Source organism: Quercus lobata, chromosome 3 (genome assembly GCF_001633185.2).
Source record: "Quercus lobata isolate SW786 chromosome 3, ValleyOak3.0 Primary Assembly, whole genome shotgun sequence".
NCBI lineage: Eukaryota > Viridiplantae > Streptophyta > Magnoliopsida > Fagales > Fagaceae > Quercus > Quercus lobata.
The window spans coordinates 70,792,160-70,811,956 of NC_044906.1; the positions used below are offsets into that span (position 1 = coordinate 70,792,160).

Genomic DNA, 19,797 nt, shown 5'->3' on the forward strand with positions numbered 1-19,797 from the left:
CCCCAAGGTATTTGGGATTTCCTTACGAATTTATCCCTTTATTCTGGGCGGATTATGGGCCTGCCGAGGACTAGACTGTCCTCGGCTGCCTCCCAAAAATTGGTTCGTGCTCGGCGTCATGGAGTTTGGGCCACAGTTCTCCTCGGATTGGGCCCTCGGACTTTCTAAGGGCAAATGGGCCTGGTCCACGAATTGCTGGGCCCCACAATAGCCCCTCAAAACCCTTCTATCCGAATTCCGGATTGGAAAGGAGGGTTTTGGCAAACCCGGGCCCTTAATATGGCCCATTTAGCTTGATCCCGCATTTATGTGAGCGGTTTCTCAGGAAGTCAGGCGGTTTTTGAGGGGTTCCTTTTAATCCGCTCGGAATCTGCTCCTTCCGCTTGGATGTCCCAGACGCGCCCTTAATGAATTCCCCTTAATGAGGCTCATTTATATCCAGCGGCTCATTTGATAAGGTGGAGAAGTGGAACGGACGCCTCTTTTTTCTTCAGATTCTTTGGGAAGGTTGAATGCATTTAATGCCATCCGTTCTGCTCTTCCTATAAGAAGGCAAGCAGGAGGCCATCACTTTCGTACTAACTCCCTTCTATTCTTCTGAGATCGCACCAAATGATGAAGAAATCATGCCCCTCCTCTAGACACCATATTCTGATAAAGCTTGAAATGGCTCGATCAGGGCAAGGGTGGCGCAGACTTAAGATCTGTCTCGCCTCTCTTTCAGCCAAAATCCGAAGCAGGGACTCGTCGTGTCGAACTCTCGGCGCGACTGAGTCGAGAACAACCAAGACCAACACCACCCGACTCCTCATGAGCATACCTAATATGGCACCAACGTGTTAGGAGTCAGGGCTGAGGCAGGGGCTAAGTGCTTCTGCTTCCCCCTCTTTTGCTCCTTGGTGCCCTCCTCCGCTTTCCTCTTATAGTCTTCCCAGCACCAGTTCCGTCCTGGTGCCTTCCCTTTTCCCTCTTTTACTCCTTTTCTTTCTTTTCGTCCCTTCTCTCTTCTTCTCCTCCTTCTTTACTCATGTCCTCCATCTTCCTCCTTCATCTCCTCCATCTTCTTCATTGATTTCTTCCTTACTACTTCAATTCTTCTTCCTTCTCCTTCAATTCTTCTTCCTTGTCCTTCATCCTTTTCCGAAGAAGGTTCTTGTCATGATATGAGCAATGTTGAGGCAGAGACTGAAGAGACCTTGAAGATGAGTTTTAGAAGAAGCCTGACTGTTTACTTCTCTGTACTGCGAGTGTTATCGTTGCTTCAGCAGTTCTCCTTTTGTATAGGCTTGTTTGAGCCCTTTTTCGTACATTGTAATAATCACTTATATTAATAAAAGTGTTTATTATTTCATTTTGCATATTCCGTTTATGTTTTTGTACATTGGTAAATGCTGCTCGGCTTAATGAGAAAGTATCTAAACCGATGACAACTAAGACCAAAATACTTGATAATAAAAAGATGTTGCCATAACTCTAATATAAGTGTTTGGCCCAATAAGGCCGACCAGTGAAAAGTAATGATTACCCATGCTGGCCGAGGAGAGAACTGGAGGCTTGATGCTGTGTTTGGGTCCGAGGACCATACAAGGCCTTGATTCTATACAAAACTCGTAATAATAATAATTTTTATACTTGGTTTCCCCATAGGCTTGAGTCCGAGGACCATGCAAGGCCTTGGTTCCGTCCATGACTTGTAATAATAATAATTTTTATACTTGGTTTCCCCACAGGCTTGAGTCCGAGGACCATGCAAGGCCTTGGTTCAGTCCATGACTTGTAATAATAATAATTTTTATACTTGGTTTCCCCACAGGCTTGAGTCCGAGGACCATGTAAGGCCTTGGTTCAGTCCATGACTTGTAATAATAATAATTTTTATACTTGGTTTCCCCACAGGCTTGAGTCCGAGGACCATGCAAGGCCTTGGTTCAGTCCATGACTTGTAATAATAATAATTTTTATACTTGGTTTCCCCATAGGCTTGAGTCCGAGGACCATGCAAGGCCTTGGTTCAGTCCATGACTTGTAATAATAATAATTTTTATACTTGGTTTCCCCATAGGCTTGAGTCCGAGGACCATGCAAGGCCTTGGTTCCGTCCGAAACTTGTGATGTTTATCTCTTGTACTTGGTTTCCCCATAGGTTTGAGTCCGAGGACCATGCAAGACCTTGGTTCTGTCCAAAACTTACGAGATTTATTTTTTTTTTGTGTTTGGTTTCCCCACAGGCTTGAGTCGTGGACATGCAAGGCCTTGGTTCTGTCCAAAACTTTTGAATTTTCATCTCTGTACTTGGTTTCCAATAGGTTTGCGTCGGGACCATGCAAGACCTTGGTTCTGTCCAAAACTTACGAGATTTTTTTTTTTTTTTTTTGTGTTTGGTTTCCCCACAGGCTTGAGTCCGTGGACCATGCAAGGCCTTGGTTCTGTCCAAAACTTTTGGTTTTCATCTCTTGTACTTGGTTTCCCCATAGGTTTGAGTCCGAGGACCATGCAAGACCTTGGTTCTGTCCAAAACTTACGAGATTTATTTTTTTGTGTTTGGTTTCCCCATAGGCTTGAGTCCGTGGACCATGCAAGGCCTTGGTTCTGTCCAAAACTTTTGATTTCCATCTCCTGTACTTGGTTTCCCCATAGGTTTGAGTCCGGGACCATGCAAGACCTTGGTTCTGTCCAAAGCTTACGAGATTTATTTTTTGTGTTTGGTTTCCCCACAGGCTTGAGTCCGTGGACCATGCAAGGCCTTGGTTCTGTCCAAAACTTTTGATTTTCATCTCTTGTACTTGGTTTCCCCATAGGTTTGAGTCCGAGGACCATGCAAGACCTTGGTTCTGTCCAAAACTTACGAGATTTATTTTTTTTTGTGTTTGGTTTCCCCACAGGCTTGAGTCCGTGGACCATGCAAGGCCTTGGTTCTGTCCAAAACTTTTGGTTTTCATCTCTTGTACTTGGTTTCCCCATAGGTTTGAGTCCGAGGACCATGCAAGACCTTGGTTCTGTCCAAAATTACGAGATTTATTTTTTTTTGTGTTTGGTTTCCCCACAGGCTTGAGTCCGTGGACCATGAGCAAGGCCTTGGTTCTGTTCCAAAACTTTGTTTTCATCTCTTGTACTTGGTTTCCCCATAGGTTTGAGTCCGAGGACCATGCAAGACCTTGGTTCTGTCCAAAACTTACGAGATTTATTTTTTTTTGTGTTTGGTTTCCCCACAGGCTTGAGTCCGTGGACCATGCAAGGCCTTGGTTCTGTCCAAAACTTTTGATTTTCATCTCTTGTACTTGGTTTCCCCATAGGTTTGAGTCCGAGGACCATGCAAGACCTTGGTTCTGTCCAAAACTTACGAGATTTATTTTTTTTGTGTTTGGTTTCCCCACAGGCTTGAGTCCGTGGACCATGCAAGGCCTTGGTTCTGTCCAAAACTTTTGATTTTCATCTCTTGTACTTGGTTTCCCCATAGGTTTGAGTCCGAGGACCATGCAAGACCTTGGTTCTGTCCAAAACTTACGAGATTTATTTTTTTGTGTTTGGTTTGTTTTTCGGATGTAAGCCCCTAGATCAGGGCGGGGAGAGCCGGCTTGAGGCCAAGAGCCCCTAGGGCTGCCTACGCCATGGGCGCTGCAAGGAGTAGCCCCTAGCAGAAGTTTATGTCGGAACAACAGCTGCACGTCAAAGGAGACGGAGGAAGCTCCGTGGATTTTTGCTTAGTAGAGAGTTGACTCCACCGCCACCTGCGCCAAGCGCGCATGCTTCCCACAGACGGCGCCAATTGTAAGGACACGATTCCTGCGCGGCCCAGTGACATTTTCGAGTTCACGCGGGAGAGATCCCTCACAATACGATTTGTAGAGAGTGGGCTTGAAAAGCTTGGGCTTGGTCACGGGGGGATGGTCCGGTCTGGATTTCAGAAAGATCCCTGTGGAAAATGGACTGGGCCTAAACGTTTATAGCCCCGCCATACTGCCACCTCTGAGAATGGGATCCTCGGACTTGATCCGAGGACCCTTGTGGTCCTTTCCGGCTGTCCAACGGAGGACTTTCTCTATTCTGTGCATGGATCGTTCCGGCGATCTTCCTCATGAAGTCTCCTTTTTTCCTCCTCCTTGCTAGATTCACTTACTTCTCCTTTTATACTAGTGTGCGTTCGATGTCCTTCGTCCACGTGTAGGGTCAGTCTTTACAAATACTGACATTGGTCCCATCAGTCTAATCCCGGAATTGTTGGGGATGACTTGATAAAGCTGTAGAGTACGGTTCTGCCAGGCATTGGGCCTTATCCAGAAGGGTATTTAGGGTAATCGCCCCAAGGTATTTTGGATTTCCTTACGAATTTATCCCTTTATTCTGGGCGGATTATGGGCCTGCCGAGGACTAGACTGTCCTCGGCTGCCTCCCAAAAATTGGTCCGTGCTCGGCGTCATGGAGCTTGGGCCACAGTTCTCCTCGGATCGGGCCCTCGGACTTTCTAAGGGCAAATGGGCCTGGTCCACGAATTGCTGGGCCCCACAGCTACAATTATGAAATCAAGTACTGACTGTTGCCAAAATTAAATTTCACGTGTGTACATGTATAGTATCCAAGGAAAGTAACGTTTTTTTTTTTTTTTTTTTGATGGTAGGAAAGTAACGTTTTTATATTGCTAGAAAGTAACATTTTTATTATTGGTACTCAATCTTACTTCTCAAGGATTAGATCCATGTCTCTGAATCAGATCAGAAATGGTTGTATGGTTGTATAGTTTTAATGGAATATTAAATCAGCATATACCAATGTCAGGCCTATTTCAGAACTGTCTATTGATGTCCATAATTCAATGGTACATTTTTTTCCAACCAAAAAGGGAAAACAAGTCTAATATTCTCTTGGGGTTTATTTATTTATTTATTTTTCTATTTTATTTTTATTAGACTTTTCTTCTTAGGTTTTTTTAAATTTTACAGGTGAGTCTCTAATGATTTTGATACCAATGTTGTGTCTATAGAATCAAATAGAGGGGGTCCATTTGCCTTGAAATAAAGAAAGCTCGTTCTATAGTGTGGGGATTTGATGTTTTACAAATTTCAAAGTGGTTGTACTGCTGCATCATTTAAAATCAATTATTGTTTCTTATATAATCAAATGAGATTTAAATTCACATGATATTGTATTTATCTTTAAATTTGTGAAATATCAAATTTTCACCCTGAAATTGATCATCTGCATTATAAATTATTGCAAATAATCATGTTTCCTCACAAATGCTTTCCCCATTTTGAAGAAGAAATATTCAATCATTAAAATTTGTATTGTGGTCGTGCAAATGTCCACACAATTCAACTCTATATTCATATCTTATAGTAAGTTACAACACAACAATTTTTTTTTTTTTTTTGTTGATAAACGAGAGTGTTCAGAATTCCTCGAGCATCTGATTATTCTATCGAGAGTATGCAGTCCTCCTGCTCCACACACATCAGGTTATTACAAGGATAAATTCTATTGGAGTCCCAAGATATTGGTAAGAAGTTTCGAACTTAAGATCTCGTAAATATCATGAAACTTTAGGAACCACTAAACCAATTTCTTGGAGTTGACACAAAAGTGTTTTTTTCCCCTTTTTTGGGGGAAAAAAATGAAAAGCACAACCCAATTTTGTAGGGCCAATGAATTTTTTATTATCATAAAAAATTGGCTATAGAGATTATGAAAAATTCAAACTAAGAAAACAGTATGTTCCCAAGTTTCATCATGAGCTGAAATGACAGTCACAAAAATTAAATTCACATTTGTGATTTTGTTCAGGTAATCAATAAGAGCAGTACTTTTTAGTTAAAGAAAAATACAATGAACAAATAACATATGCAATCTCTTTTCCAAAATCTGAAGAGGTAATGCCAACTTTCGATATTACTCAAAAATGTGTGAACCCCACTTTATATAATATGGTAATTACTTGAATTAAGTGATAGCCCTTAGGTATTGGTCCTAATAAATCACCCAACTAGCTTCCCTACAGCCAAAAGTCTTGTAGTTGAATTAGAACATTCTCATGTATAAAATGCTTGGGGGTCTAGAGGAAAAAGAGTTCGAATTGCAAAGTTAGCAGCATGTTGTAATTATTTTTCAAAAAAAAAAAAAACTAGGTCCCCCACAGTAATAAATTTCAAATCGCACCTTTTTTGTTTTTGTTTTTGTTTTGTGGTATCATTTTTAATGTCACAGTTAGAAAAATTTTCATTTTACATTTTTCCTCATTGACAACGACTATTGATAAAAATAACAACTCACAGCATTGGAGTGAAAGCTGTGAAGGGATTCTGCTATAAAGTAAAAGCAAAAAGAAGGAAAAGAAAAAAAAAACTTCTATTCTAAGTTTTTAAGTGCTTATAACCAGTCAAAATATTCTTCCCTCTATATTCCTAATGTTCTTTAGTTTTCCTCAAACAAAAAAAAATGTACTTTAATCTGATTCTTAAATAAAGAATGAACAAAATTTCTCCCCAAACTAGTTTGGAGAGAAACTTTACAAACTCTTCATGTATCTCTATATTGAGTGCGAATTTTGAAAATCTAATCGTTAGATTACATGTTCTTATTATATTTTTTATGCATGTAAAATTTCAAAAAAATCAAAGATCAATTGCCATCTCATCAAACAAATGTTAAAATTTCAAAATTTTATGATCTAAAATTGTATATAAAAAATAAGTTTATTGATCGAATAGTAAATAATATCCAATTTAAATGAAATTTGATATGCATGTTAAGAACATAAGTAACATGAATTTTAACAGTTAAATTTTCAAAATTTACACAAAAAAAAAAAAGATATATGAGAAATTAAACTTTGTTCATAAAGAATTATAAGCATGCAGGGCTCAAATTGACCTACGCCAACAGTTGGACTTTATATATTTATTGCATATAATTTATTATCTCCATTTTAAATTCCCAATAATAAATCCACAGATCTAGGAAATGAATCACTTGCTTCCATCAAATTTAAAATTTCGATACCAAGTAAAATCCTCTTGCAGACCAACAGTTTTTTTTCCTACAAATCCCATGCCATATTCCTTTTTTTGTATAAACAATCAATAATGCGTTTTAAACTTCCTTAATTACATTGATAATTTCAATAAATGAATAGCATGATAGAATCTTTTTTTTTTTTTTAATAAGTCTAAGGTGGAATTCGTACTCGTCCATTTTAGAATGAGTGAATTAGATTTATCATGTTTTTAACATTTAAACAAATATTAACTTTTTGAGTGGAGTTGTGATGTGTTTTTGTATTAGAATCCATTTCCCTCTCCTTTGTGTGTGTGTGTTTTTGTTTCTAAAAAAAAAGAATGGGTAATTGTCTCACATTACTTAGGAGAGTGTGTTGTGTGTAGTATAACTTGCCTCAGCCTCCCTTAAAAGTTACTATGGCTTTTGAGTGGAGTTGTAGTGTATCTTTATGTTAGAACCCCTTTCCCTCTCCTTTGTGTGTGTTTTTTTGTTTCTAAAAAAAAAGAATGGGTAATTGTCCCACATTACTTAGGAGTTATGGTGTGCCTTTGTATTAGAACTCATTTTCCTCTCCCTTATGTGTGTGTGTTTGTTTCTCCAAAAAAAAAAAAAAAAATAGCTAACATGATAATACCCTTTTGGTAAGTCTAATTCACTCTTTTTTTAAATATATGAATTAGATTTCAATAGCATAGAATTACCTTAATAACTCTAATTAATTTATTCTTAAAAAAAAAAAAAAAAAAAAAAAAACCTCAAAACACTAGAGGATCCTAGTCTTAGCATCATTTAAAATAATATTTGAAATCTCAAGAAGTTAGATAAGTTTGGAAGAGATACAATTAGGTAAAAAAAAAAATTGGGTACTTTGACATTTATTGAAATAAGCAGGTTTGTCTTCAAACTCTTTTAGAAGGAAAGAGCTGGTGTCTATATCTAATCCTCCATGAACTAGAAATTAGATCTCAACATTGTCGCGATAGAATTACCTAACTAACTCTAATTATTTTATTCTTAAAAAAAAAAAACATCAGAACACTAGAGGATCCTAGTCTTAGCATCATTTAAAATAATATTTTAAATTTCAAGAAGATAGATAAGTTTGGAAGAAATAAAATCAGGTAAATATTATTTTTTTGGGTACTTCAACATTTATTGAAATAAACAGGTTTGTTTTTAAACTCTTTTAGAAGGAAATAGCTTATGTATAGTGTCCAATTACATTGATCATATTAAAATACAAACATGTATTCATATTCAAACGTGTTCAGTAGAATTGAATACCGGACACAAGTCATGTCCCTTTTAGAAATGTATTATTGATTTTTTTTCCTTGTAATGATAAAGTTTTTGTTTTAAGTTTTAACATTCTAATTGACCTCGCGCCCATTGTATTCTGCAAAAGCAGCCACGTGTTAAGAGTCATGATCTTTCTTTTTTTAAACACTACTTACCAAATAGACTTTGGCACTGTTCACAGAAACAGAGGATCAGCCAATCGAAACCCAACAGAAGCACCAATCCCATTCTTGTAAATATCTAGTACCCACAAGGGCATTTAATTAGTTGCATACTAAACCCCAAGAAACCTCATCTTTCCCATAGTAGAGTAGTAAAGTGGGACCCACTTAATTGTCTACTGCACTAGCCAATTAAACACTACTTAAAATAGAAAGGAAAAAAAAAAAACTAATTTTTGTAGATAAAATCATAAATCATTTAATTAATCATTTTAATTTGAGAGTTAAACACTAACAACTATAGCTTACAAGATTGGCACTTGTCAAGTTTGTTGTGACTGTTGTTGTTGCAGTAATGCAGGCTTGTCTATATAAATATTGACTATCATTTGATAAATCAGGAGGTTTTTGACAACATTACTATTTTATCGCGGTTAACATAATTTGTTGCGAAAAATGATGCATAATAAATATAGTATTGTATTATCCTAAAAAATGGTATTTGTAACGGTAATTAACACTGACCCCAAGTAAAAGTAATCTCACTTTAGTCACAACTTACCGACTTAATAAGTTCTTATTTTGACTAAACAATTTAATAAGATGTGAAAAATAAAAAATCTGTTGACACAATAAATTTTGTAATATTTTTCATAATTATTGAAATGATGGGTCGTGAGGATTGTAGGATGAAAGTTAATAAGTATTAATTGTAATTTGCCAACTCAATAATTTATAATAAAAAAAAAGTTGTGAAGTTTATCTGAATTATTAAATGAAAAAGATTGTGTCTGTTACTTTGTAGCATTATTCATGATAAATACGTGTTAGACTTTTCAAATTGTTAAATAGGTTAAAAAAAATAATATCATTTTTTTAATATCTTTAGTTCCAAAAGCAAGGAAGGTGGAGAGAATCTAGAAATAAACATTTCTTTTCATTACCTCAAAAACCCAGAAATGAATTTCATTTATTTATAATAAATATATATATATATATATAAATGTAAAATGAAATAGAGTGTGTTTGTAGAGAGAGAAAGAGAGAGAGAGAGAGAAGTGAAGAAAAAGCAGAGAATAAAAAGAGACCGGATGTTGACAAATTTCATGTCACTGTTCTTAGAAGGTCGTTTGTTTGTGTGAAGATTTCTTATCTGGGATCTCTCTCTCTCTCTTTCTCAGTCTTTCTCTCTCTAAAAGAAAAAAAAAAAGGAAAAAGAAATTTTCTTTTCTGTCTCTCTCTCTCTCTGTCTAAACTCCCATTTCTTTGAGAGAGAAAGAGAGTGGCCCAGCAGATCGAAATCTCCACCTTTTCTTCAATCTGTTGACGATCTAAGCTTCTTCAATGGTGTTGCAAAAACACCCACTTTGTTTTTTGCTAAGTAATTGTTGCTGTTTTTATCTTTAGTTGTTGCTTTGGTCTTAGTGATGAGAGAGAGAGAAAGAGAGAGTCTTGGGGACTTTTTTATTTATTTTATTTTTTCAATTTTCCATGATGTGGAGGTTTTCTGTTGAAATGATTCAATCCAAGCTGGATTCTTGAGGAGATAGGTGATAAGAGGATGTGGGTCTAAGGTAAATTTTTGTATCTTTATTTTTCTTTCACTTTCTAAGTAAATTGATTTTGTGGTTTGTTTTGCTTGATGATTTGGTTAATTGGGTTTTACTTTGTTTTATTTTGTATACTTTGTTTTGCTATTTTTGAGTGTGCTAAATTGTTGGCTATTGGCTTTGTATTTGTGCATTTGTGATTGTTGTTTCATTGCAGCTTATACACTTGACCGATTTTCCTTTTTGATATTTAATTATGTGCCTTTTAAAAAAAAAAAATTATTGAATTGGTTGGATGGGTATCAAGATTCGATTGGTGATATAGTACTTGTTATGGTAGGTAGTGCTGTTAATATTTTCTTATAATGGCTAATTTTAGATTGTAACTAGATAGGATCTGCTCTATTCACTTTGATTACTGATGTAGATTCCTTTTTAATCTTAAGGCTTCTTAAATTTCAGTATGTTGGTTTTTATTTTATTTTATTTTTTTGGGGTTCGATGTTGAGGATTTCTGTGTGATATGAAAAGCCTATGGTGATTAAGTATTGCATTCATTGTAGATTAAATTTTTGTGAAGGAAACAATTCTATGGGTTCAATTTCATTATGGTTTTCATGGAGGTTCTCTTATGATGAGCGTTTGGTCTTGTCAAATATGTAACCCTTGAAACCCGACCACTTAAATTGGATTATGCTGTTGCACATTTCCGTTGTATTTACGGTATTATGGAATTGTTCCTTAAGTTTCTTGTGACTTCCCCAAGTCAATGAGAAATATAAATTGCTATTCTTGGAGAGCATTATATTGAATTTGGTCTGAGTGTAATGGTTAATATCAATGTGGCATGCGAGGAAGGTACTTTTGTATTATTGCTTTTGTTGTTCTGAAAGCAAAGCATCGGATATCAGTTGAAGTGTTGGTCCATGATTGTATTTATAATTATAGATGCTTTATAAGCACCACTAATTATTGTAAGCATGTTCATGATATGCAGAATGCCTACTTTTTATCATCATTTATTCATGCTAAGGAAAGTATGTTTACGTTTTTCCTTTGATGGTGCAAGAACTTCTAATATTTTACTGTGTTTCCCCTTTATGTGTAGCTGGATTTTGGCATAGGGTGCTTCAGATAGTTTGATGTTGTAGTGCTCCCTTTCTCCCTCATTCCCCTCGCGTCCTCAACAACCCCCCCCCCCCCCCCATCCCCCCCTCCTTAAAAAAAAAAAACTTCTCTATTCCTTCTAGGCCAAGCTAAAAGAGGTGACATTATTCTTCTAAGTTTCTTGAAGTACTCAGATTGTAGATTCTCTTTATGCTTAATATGAAGTTTGCGGAGGGAAGAGATTCTTGAATTTCTTTAGTAAAGAGGAATTAGGATGACTTCTGCTGTATTAATTTGCATTTTAGGTCTATAAGGTCGTGTGATGTAGGGGAATGGAGTTAGTGAATGTGGAATAACATAATTTAGGAGTTGTTCATTGAAGAAGATTTAGGATATGAAATTTATAAATAGATATAGAACAAAGAAGCAAGCGATCAATGTGTATCTAGCTTAACTAGGAAACTTGAACCGTTAAAATATTACTGGGGAAAATCTTGGAAAATATTGGGAAATGGTAAGGCAAACAAATAAAAAGTGATGTCTGTCCTCATACAAAATGAGATCTTGGTGTTTGAATCAAGCACACCCGTGAACTAGTGTCGCCTTTTATGTTTCCACTTCCTATAAACATGCCTAATGGCTCATTTAGTTCCTGCAGCAATCATAGCTTGCTTTTCTAGTTGTAGATTGCCCTTGCATGAAGAATTAAGTCAATTCAAGCATCACAGCCATTTATCCATCCATTCATTCTCCAGACTATTGTGGTCTGTGCATGTTAACAGTACTTGGCTGTATTTGTGCACAAACATTCAGAGGATCATCATACCCATATCAATCACCGCAAAGCATCTAGTGACTTCAAAGTGGCCTGTGCTGTGTTTGATTCCTTTTGTTTTGGAATCGGGGTAGGGAGATGATTCATGCAATAGTGATGGTTTATGGGTGCTAAAAAAGCAGTTTCTATAAGCCAAGATTGTAAAAAGTTTATCTTTTTTGAAGATATCAAATGAAATTTGTTTTCTTATATGAGAAATTTGTAGAAGAAAATTCTTGTTTTCCTGTATGTATATAGTTATCAGCCAATGTTGTTGGTTTTTTGTTTTTTCTTACTAAAAACTACAGTGAGCAGTTCTGCTAATTGGGAAACTTTACATGAAAGAATATAGTTATTGTTACTTCTATGTCTTTCTTCTTCTCTTTTAAAATAAATATTTTTTCTATGATTGTTATGCATGCTACGTTTCATTGTAAAAATACTTCTTCATTGATTTTCAGGAATGGGAACAAAAGTGCAGTTTAAAAGTGATTGGCCAGGATATTATCCAATGAGGGATCTGAATGAGAATTCTAACAGTTGTAGCTGGCCCCACTATTATGGAGATAAAACAATAGCAAATGGGCAGTATTATAATGGCTTTTTGCCGAGAGCTTCCACAGATCTATATCCACCTTATGATAAGGATGAATTGAAGAAGACAATGCTTGAGCATGAGGAAATATTCAAAAATCAGGTATTCAAATATTTTTTGGCCCTTGCAGATACCTATGTGCGTTTGGATTAGCTTTTTGCTTATTTGCTGAAAGTGGACAAAAGTACATGTACCTAGGAAAAGTGAGCTTTAAAAAAACTATACATGAGCAAATAAGCTAAATAAACTCCTCCAAAAAGTTAAACCAAACGCACATTAGTGGTTCAATCAATTGGGTCTATTTAGTTTGTGTAGAGGACCTTCTTTTGATATGGGTTAATCAAAGTTAAGTCGAGTCTTGTTTGCTTATCTACTCTATTCAAATTGTAAAAACTTGGATTATTAGATATATCTGAATTTCTGTCATCATCCAGGTGAATGAACTGCATCGCCTTTACAGAATACAGAGGGATTTGATGGATGAATTCAGGAGGAAAGATCTACATAAAAACCGGATGCCTATTGAGCCATCATTATCATCAAGTCCCTTAGCATCTCAAATTACATCTGAAGACGCTAGGAGATGGCATGTCCCCAGCTTCCCTATGGTGAACTCTGCTTGTGCTAGACCATCTGTTACAGTTGCTGAGGATATTCATTCTCCTATGAGTTCGATGAAAGGACACAGTGCACAAGGTGGTCATTTTCCATCCCAAAATGGGGGCATTTCAAAGGATTTAGAGATGCAGGATTCCAGACCCACAAAGGTTAGAAGAAAAATGTTTGATCTCCAACTTCCAGCTGATGAATACATTGATACTGAAGAAGGGGAACAGTTCAGCGAAGAAAAAGTATCTGCCATGTCAGGTAGTATTTCTAATAGAAATCATAAAGTTGCTCCTGAGAATGGTGTAAAGCTGTTTCGTGACAATGGTGGGAAGACTGGCTTTCAAGGAGATGCTTTGACATCTGATTCACGTTTAAAGAGCAGAAATGGTTTGGCTGACTTAAATGAGCCTATTCAGCTTGAAGAAACAAATGCTTCTGGATATGTTGATCTTCTGGGCCGTGGTGCCTGTCTCCAGGAGATTCAAGGCCCTGATATGTCTGCTAGACCAAACTCACAGCTTCTAAGTTTGCCAAAGGGAATTTCACTCAACTCCCATCATGGAAGCAATAATGGGACTCGAGACAACCGGCACTTAGAGAACAATGGAAATGCAAAAGGATGGTTTTCTCATGTGCTTGAAGCAGGTATAATTTCTTCGTCAAGTTGCATCAGAATTCCTTAACTTGGTCCTCTTTGAATCTGCATTTTCCCCTACTTTGTTTTGCTTTTGCCATTGTACCTCACAAGCTTACAGATACAGTCACTCAATCCTGTTTTTAAAGAAAGTATTTGCAGTTTTATGTTTTTAATTTATCCTGACTGTTTATGATTTAGAACTAGTTTTGCTTACACAATTATCAGGAATATAAAGAGAGAAAACTAGGATAAAGCCAAAGAACTTAGATTGAAGTTCTTGGAGTGGAAGGATCATAATATTTTAAGATTACAATAGAACATGCATCTAGTTGGCAAGAAAAATTTTGAGCTAGGTAAATAAAGAGTTTTAGGGACTTCCTGAACAAACCATCAGTTTAGAACAATATTTTTTAAGTTACATGTCTGGTAGGAATGTTCCATTGGGTTAGATAATTTTTCATATGGCTGTGATTTTATTTTCAGGGAATGGGAAAAGCAACATGAAATCTACTTCTCAAGGTCTTCAACCTGAAATATCTTCCCAACCCTTGCAAGTTTTGCTAAACAAAGCTCATGAACCTTCTGCTTACTATCTAACTGATCAAAGCAAGGCAGGATTGTGGAGTGAAAGAACAGTTTGTGGTTTGGATATGACTGATAGAAGTCACGAGATCTCCAGTAATAAGCATCTGGGGTCAACTGTGGTCTCTCATATACCTAGTTCATATCCTATTGCTCCTTCCGACTTGTCCAAGTCTTGGTCTCACTCGGTTTCATCTTGGGAAAAATCAAGTAGTAACTTAAGCCAGAAGTCAATGTCAGTTCAAAAACAACCATATTTGAACTCATCTGCTACCTTGAGTAAGAGTTCTCAATCATCAGTTCAAAGCAATGGATTTTTGGGAGATGCCTGGCATCTAAAGAGCAATTCTAGATGTAACCCAGGTTTTGGAAGCGAATTTCCTAACGGAAGTGGATTTTACCAAGGGTCCTCATCCGGCTCCAAGGAACTACCGATTCACCTTTCATCAATCAGCTACCAGAACTGCAGTAATGATAATAATAGAGCTCCTGCCCAGTTGATTAATAATGGTTTAGCAAAGTACTATAAAGATTCAGATTGCACAGACATGAAATCTGTAAAAGACGAGAACTATGTGGTGCCTTCAAACAGTTCAACCAACAAAGTACCTCCACAGCAAGGTTTTGGTGGAGGACAAAGGCATGAAGACCATCCTGCAGCCTTGCCATGGCTAAGACCTAATTTTGCTCCTAAGAATGAGGCCTCCAATGCTGGGAGGATTTCAAACAAAGAGGATCTGAGTTTCTTGCAATCCTCACCAAACCAGTTGCCCAACAAAAATGAAATTGGAAAGGGGGCTAATCAAATTTTTACGCAGAATGTAAAATCATTTTCATGTTCTAATGATGTTGAAGTGAAGAGGATTGAAATAGGTGACTACCCAAGTAATAAGAAAATTCTTGGGTTTCCCATCTTTGAAAAGTCTCATATTTCTAAGAATGAGTCTTATTCTTTCACCTCCCCTTCTGTGTCCCTTCCTCTCCTATCAGAAGGTGAAGTTGTGGAGAATAATGGGAAGAATAGAGTCCTTGATATAAACTTGCCTTGTGAACCTGCAGTTCCTGACTTGGGCAATCAGATAGCAACAGAAATTCTGATTAAAGATAAGAAAAGAGATGCAAACGTTTCCAGTCTCAGACATAACATTGATTTGAATTCCTGTATAAGTGATGATGAAGCATCCTTGGCACCTTCTACTCCAAGCGCTCGTGTGAAGATTTCAGCAGGGATAGACTTAGAAGCCCCTGTAGTTGTTGATGCTGAGGAGGATGTCATTCCTGAAGAAGCTGCAGAAAAGCAGCATGATCCTCCTTTACCATCTCCAAAACACAAAGCTGAGAAGCCATTGGATGAACTTATGGTGGTAGCAGCTGAGGCAATGATTGCCATCTCATCATCTGTTCTGCACAGTCAGATTGATAATGCCACTTGCAATCAATCAGAATCTTCTATGATGGACCGTCTTAATTGGTTTGTGGAGATAGTTTCCTCATGCGGAGATGACATTGAGAGCAAGTTCGATACTCTTTTGAGAGTCAAAGATGGTGAGGATAATGAAGAATCTTCCTCTGAAGGGAGTGATTACTTTGAGTCCATGACATTAAAACTAATGGATACTAAGGAAGAAGATTATATGCCTAAACCTCTGGTTCCTGAAAACCTAAAGCTGGAGGACACTGGAACCACTTTAGTACCAAATCGGCCAAGGAAGGGCCAGGCAAGGAGAGGGAGGCAGCGGAGGGACTTCCAAAGGGACATCCTTCCAGGCCTTGCTTCTCTGTCAAGGCATGAGGTAACAGAAGATCTTCAGACATTTGGGGGGCTGATGCGAGCAACAGGTCATTTGTGGCATTCAGGATTGACAAGGAGGAGCTCTACTAGAAATGGGTGTGGAAGGGGGAGGCGGCGGTCAGTGGCAAGCTCCTCACCTACCGTGCCAACAAGCCCCGCTTGCACTCCGCTGATACAGCAGCTTAATAATATTGAAGTGGGACTGGAGGATAGAAGCCTAACAGGGTGGGGGAAGACAACTAGACGACCCCGCCGGCAAAGATGCCCTGCAGGTAATCCTCCATCTATCCCTTTAACCTGATCAATGGGAAGAGTCTTTGATTTATTAATTTAGAATTTTATAGAGGCAAGTGAGGAGTTGTTTCTCTGGCTTTGGGGGATGAGGTTGTACTGAGCCGTGGGGACTGCCTTTTGTACATTTCTTAGCTCAAAATTTGGGCTTGCTTGATTATCTGTCTTTGAGTGGTTACCAACTTTGTATTATCATAAATAATGTTGTATAATTTCTTCCGGGATATATAATAGCATTCCTTCACTTGGTGTGTGCACAGCTACCATTCTTGGTTCTAGGGGTGGTTTTCTCATTATTAGTTTTTGCTACTTCATATTTGCTTGTCCAATTGCCAGGGTTGTAATGAATATGTATGGCTAAGAATGTCAAGTTGAAGCATGCTAATATGTGGAAAAACAAAGGATTCCTCGAAAGGTTTAGGAGAGATTTTTGGGACTATATTTGGCAAATCTTGATTATTTTGTTGAGGATCCATAGATGATCCCAAAATTTTGGGAATTTTTTTTTTTTTTTTTTTGGTTGTTTAGGAGAGAGATTTCTTATGGAAAATGGATGTCCTATGGACTAGGCTTTCCACATGTAACATTGATTTTTAAGTCACCATGAATCTGACGAAGAGCCAAAATTGATGGCCAACAAACTTCACTTATCTAAAATGATTGTGCTGCAAAGTGTTTTACAGTGTGTTGACTATAACCAGCAAGACTGTAAATGGCATCATGTTCCACTTTTCTGATAAACAATTCGCTTAATATTGAAGAATTCTTTGCTACCAACATAATGAGAATAGTACATTCAATGGAAAACATTGTTGGCCCAATTTTCATTCCTCCATGCTAAAGAAACAATAATAATGAACATGTTAACCAAAAAAAAATAATAATGAACATGCTGCGTTGGGAAATGATTTCCACTAACTTTTTCCTACTTTCATTTCCCTCGCCCCAGAAAATCAACAAGTGGGAAACTATTTTGCAGGTCTGCCATAAATGACCAGCTATTCCAAAGTTTTGGATTTAACCAAAAAGTGGTACAATGTTTGTGTAGATATGCACGGGTAACACGAGCCCATGTAGCCAAACACTGTGGATGGGTTGCCTAACATAGTGTTTGGTGGTGATAAAGCGGTTTTAATTCATTGTCTGTCCTTTTGCGTTAGAAAGTTCCGGCTGAACTGGTCCACTTGAATAGTTTAACCAACAAAAACATTGTTTAGTGTGATTCTAAGTACTTCCATTACCTCTCCCTTTTTAGAAAAGGGTCTCAGTTGTCTGTTTTCTCCATTTGAATATGTTGATTGCACTATTGCACTTGTTGAGGAGGAATCAAGTGCAATCTGTTGTGGGTTCCAGTTAGCAAAGTCTCTAATGGATTTAGTGTTCATTTCTTACCTACACTAAAAATCAATGTTATCTTGATTTGATAATAAAGAATTATCATTAGAAGTGGATTCTATAGATTAAAATTCTCTAAAAAAAAAAAGTGAACTCTATTAAGAAGGAATTAAGCATTCAAAAGTTAATAAATAAAGGGAAAAACTAACCGATGCCTTAACTTAAGGATATTAATTTAAAAAACTATTTTAGAAACTGTTTTTTGGGTAAAGAAAAAAGTAATTAATTTTTTTATGATGAAAGTGGTGTCAAAACTTTCTTAAAATAGCTTACTAAAAATTGCACTAAGGGTATCTATTAAAATGATTTGTAAATTTCTATATTTTTTTCTCAAAAAAAAAAAAAAAAAGAACCCATAAAAAAATACCCATTTAACTAAATGTTGCTCGACTCCCTAAAAAATAGTTGGTCAATTTCAATAAAAAAAAAAAAAAAATTGCTTTAATTAATGCACATCTACACTCATTAAGAGTATTTTTTTTTTTTTTAAATGAACTGTGTAAAAATATAACTGTATGTAGTGCCCATTTGTCACAGTGATTTGAAATTGCACACACCTTTTAAAGTACGTTGTTTTTATTTTATTTTATTTTTTTAACTTCTATTTTTTTTAGATAAAAAGTGAGTTTTAAAAAGTTATGTCTATATTTGGCATTATTATAGGAAGAATAACTTTAATTATAGAGTCTTGTTAGTAGTAGTAGTATAACTTCACATATAAAGTTTTTTTAACTAAAAATCTCTTTAGTGTTCTAAATAGTAATATTTGTATATTTTTAGAGCATAATAGTCAATTGTAGGGTCTTCCCCCCCCCCCCCCCCCCAAAAAAAAAAAAAAAAAGCTCTCAATTGTAGGACCTCCTTAAAGCTCTTTTAGCTTAATTGTCACTAAAGACTTTAACCTTCTTAAAGCACTCTTAGATCCCTTCCAAAATCAAAACTAGACAAAAGCCTGCCTTATATATATATAAATTGAAGACAGAAAGCAAAATTGAAAGTTTAAGTTAAACCCTTAAAAAAAAAAAAGGAAATTTGTCTACTTCAGGACCAATAAACTTCATACATATATATATATATATATATATATATAATAAAATAAAATCATATAGAAAGAGAGAATGTGAAGGCACGCGAATGAAAAGGCGCGTGGAGGGGTGACATTCCGTGCGACATAGAACGAGAAAATCTTTTCTCAACTGTACGCTGTGTGTGTGTGTGGTATGTAAATGTGCGGCTTTTTACATAATATAATATTTTATAATATATGCGTCGGCGTGTCGGTGTCTGAGTTGATTTTAAGAGTTTTTTTTTTTGTTGTTGTTTAATTGTACTGTCGTCTTCAACAAGTCCTCTCTTCCCCTAGATACTCTCCCAACCAATCACATTTCATTCTCAACTCTCTCTCTCTCTCCTCTTTTTCTTTTGTCTTTTTTCTCTCTTTTCCCTATCGTCATGCAAAAAAGCATATAAACCCCATCCCACTTTCAGTGCTGCTCCTGCTTCTTCTACTTATCTGTCCTTTTCTTGGACCTAATATTACGTTTCATTTTTCATTTTTTGCTTTGGGCCCCCCCCCCCCCCTCTTTGCTTATATCGTCCCTCTATATGTTCCTGTTTCTCTTGAAGATTCTAGGTTCCAATCCAATCTTAAGCTCTCGGTCCATGCTTTTTAGCATTTTTGATAGAGCAAGGTATACAGCTATGGTTTATATGGATTTTTTGTACCTGTAGGTCTAGATCTAGCGAATAAGGTGTCATTATGGTTATGTTCAGGTGGAAGATGCTGATTTAGGTCGCCCTTTATCCATTCTTTATTGAGTTTGAATTTGGCAAGGATGAAGTGTAAAACTCATGTTTTATACCATCCAATAACAAATTGCTACATTAGCATCTTATTTAAAATTCAATATATCGTACCACACTTAATAATATCTTAATAAACTCCCAATTTAGTTGGATTTATATCTGGGTATTA

General features: G+C 36.6%; 1 protein-coding gene across 1 annotated transcript; it reads left to right on the plus strand.

Annotated features, from left to right (window-relative positions):
- Positions 1-9,507: 9,507 nt before the first annotated feature.
- LOC115978856 lies at positions 9,508-16,671 on the plus strand. Its single transcript, XM_031100733.1, has 4 exons — positions 9,508-10,024; positions 12,383-12,618; positions 12,951-13,770; positions 14,246-16,671. The coding sequence occupies exons 2-4, from the start codon at positions 12,385-12,387 to the stop codon at positions 16,435-16,437; spliced, it is 3,246 nt and encodes a 1,081-aa protein (XP_030956593.1). The 5' UTR covers positions 9,508-10,024; positions 12,383-12,384; the 3' UTR covers positions 16,438-16,671.
- Positions 16,672-19,797: the final 3,126 nt, after the last annotated feature.

Coding starts and splice junctions, on each gene's coding strand:
- LOC115978856 (XM_031100733.1), top strand. CDS start 12,385: ATGGGAACAAAAGTGCAGTTTAAAAGTGATTGGCCAGGATATTATCCA. Junction 12,619..12,950: donor AGGAAATATTCAAAAATCAG/GTATTCAAATAT, acceptor GTCATCATCCAG/GTGAATGAACTGCATCGCCT. Junction 13,771..14,245: donor TTCTCATGTGCTTGAAGCAG/GTATAATTTCTT, acceptor TTTTATTTTCAG/GGAATGGGAAAAGCAACATG.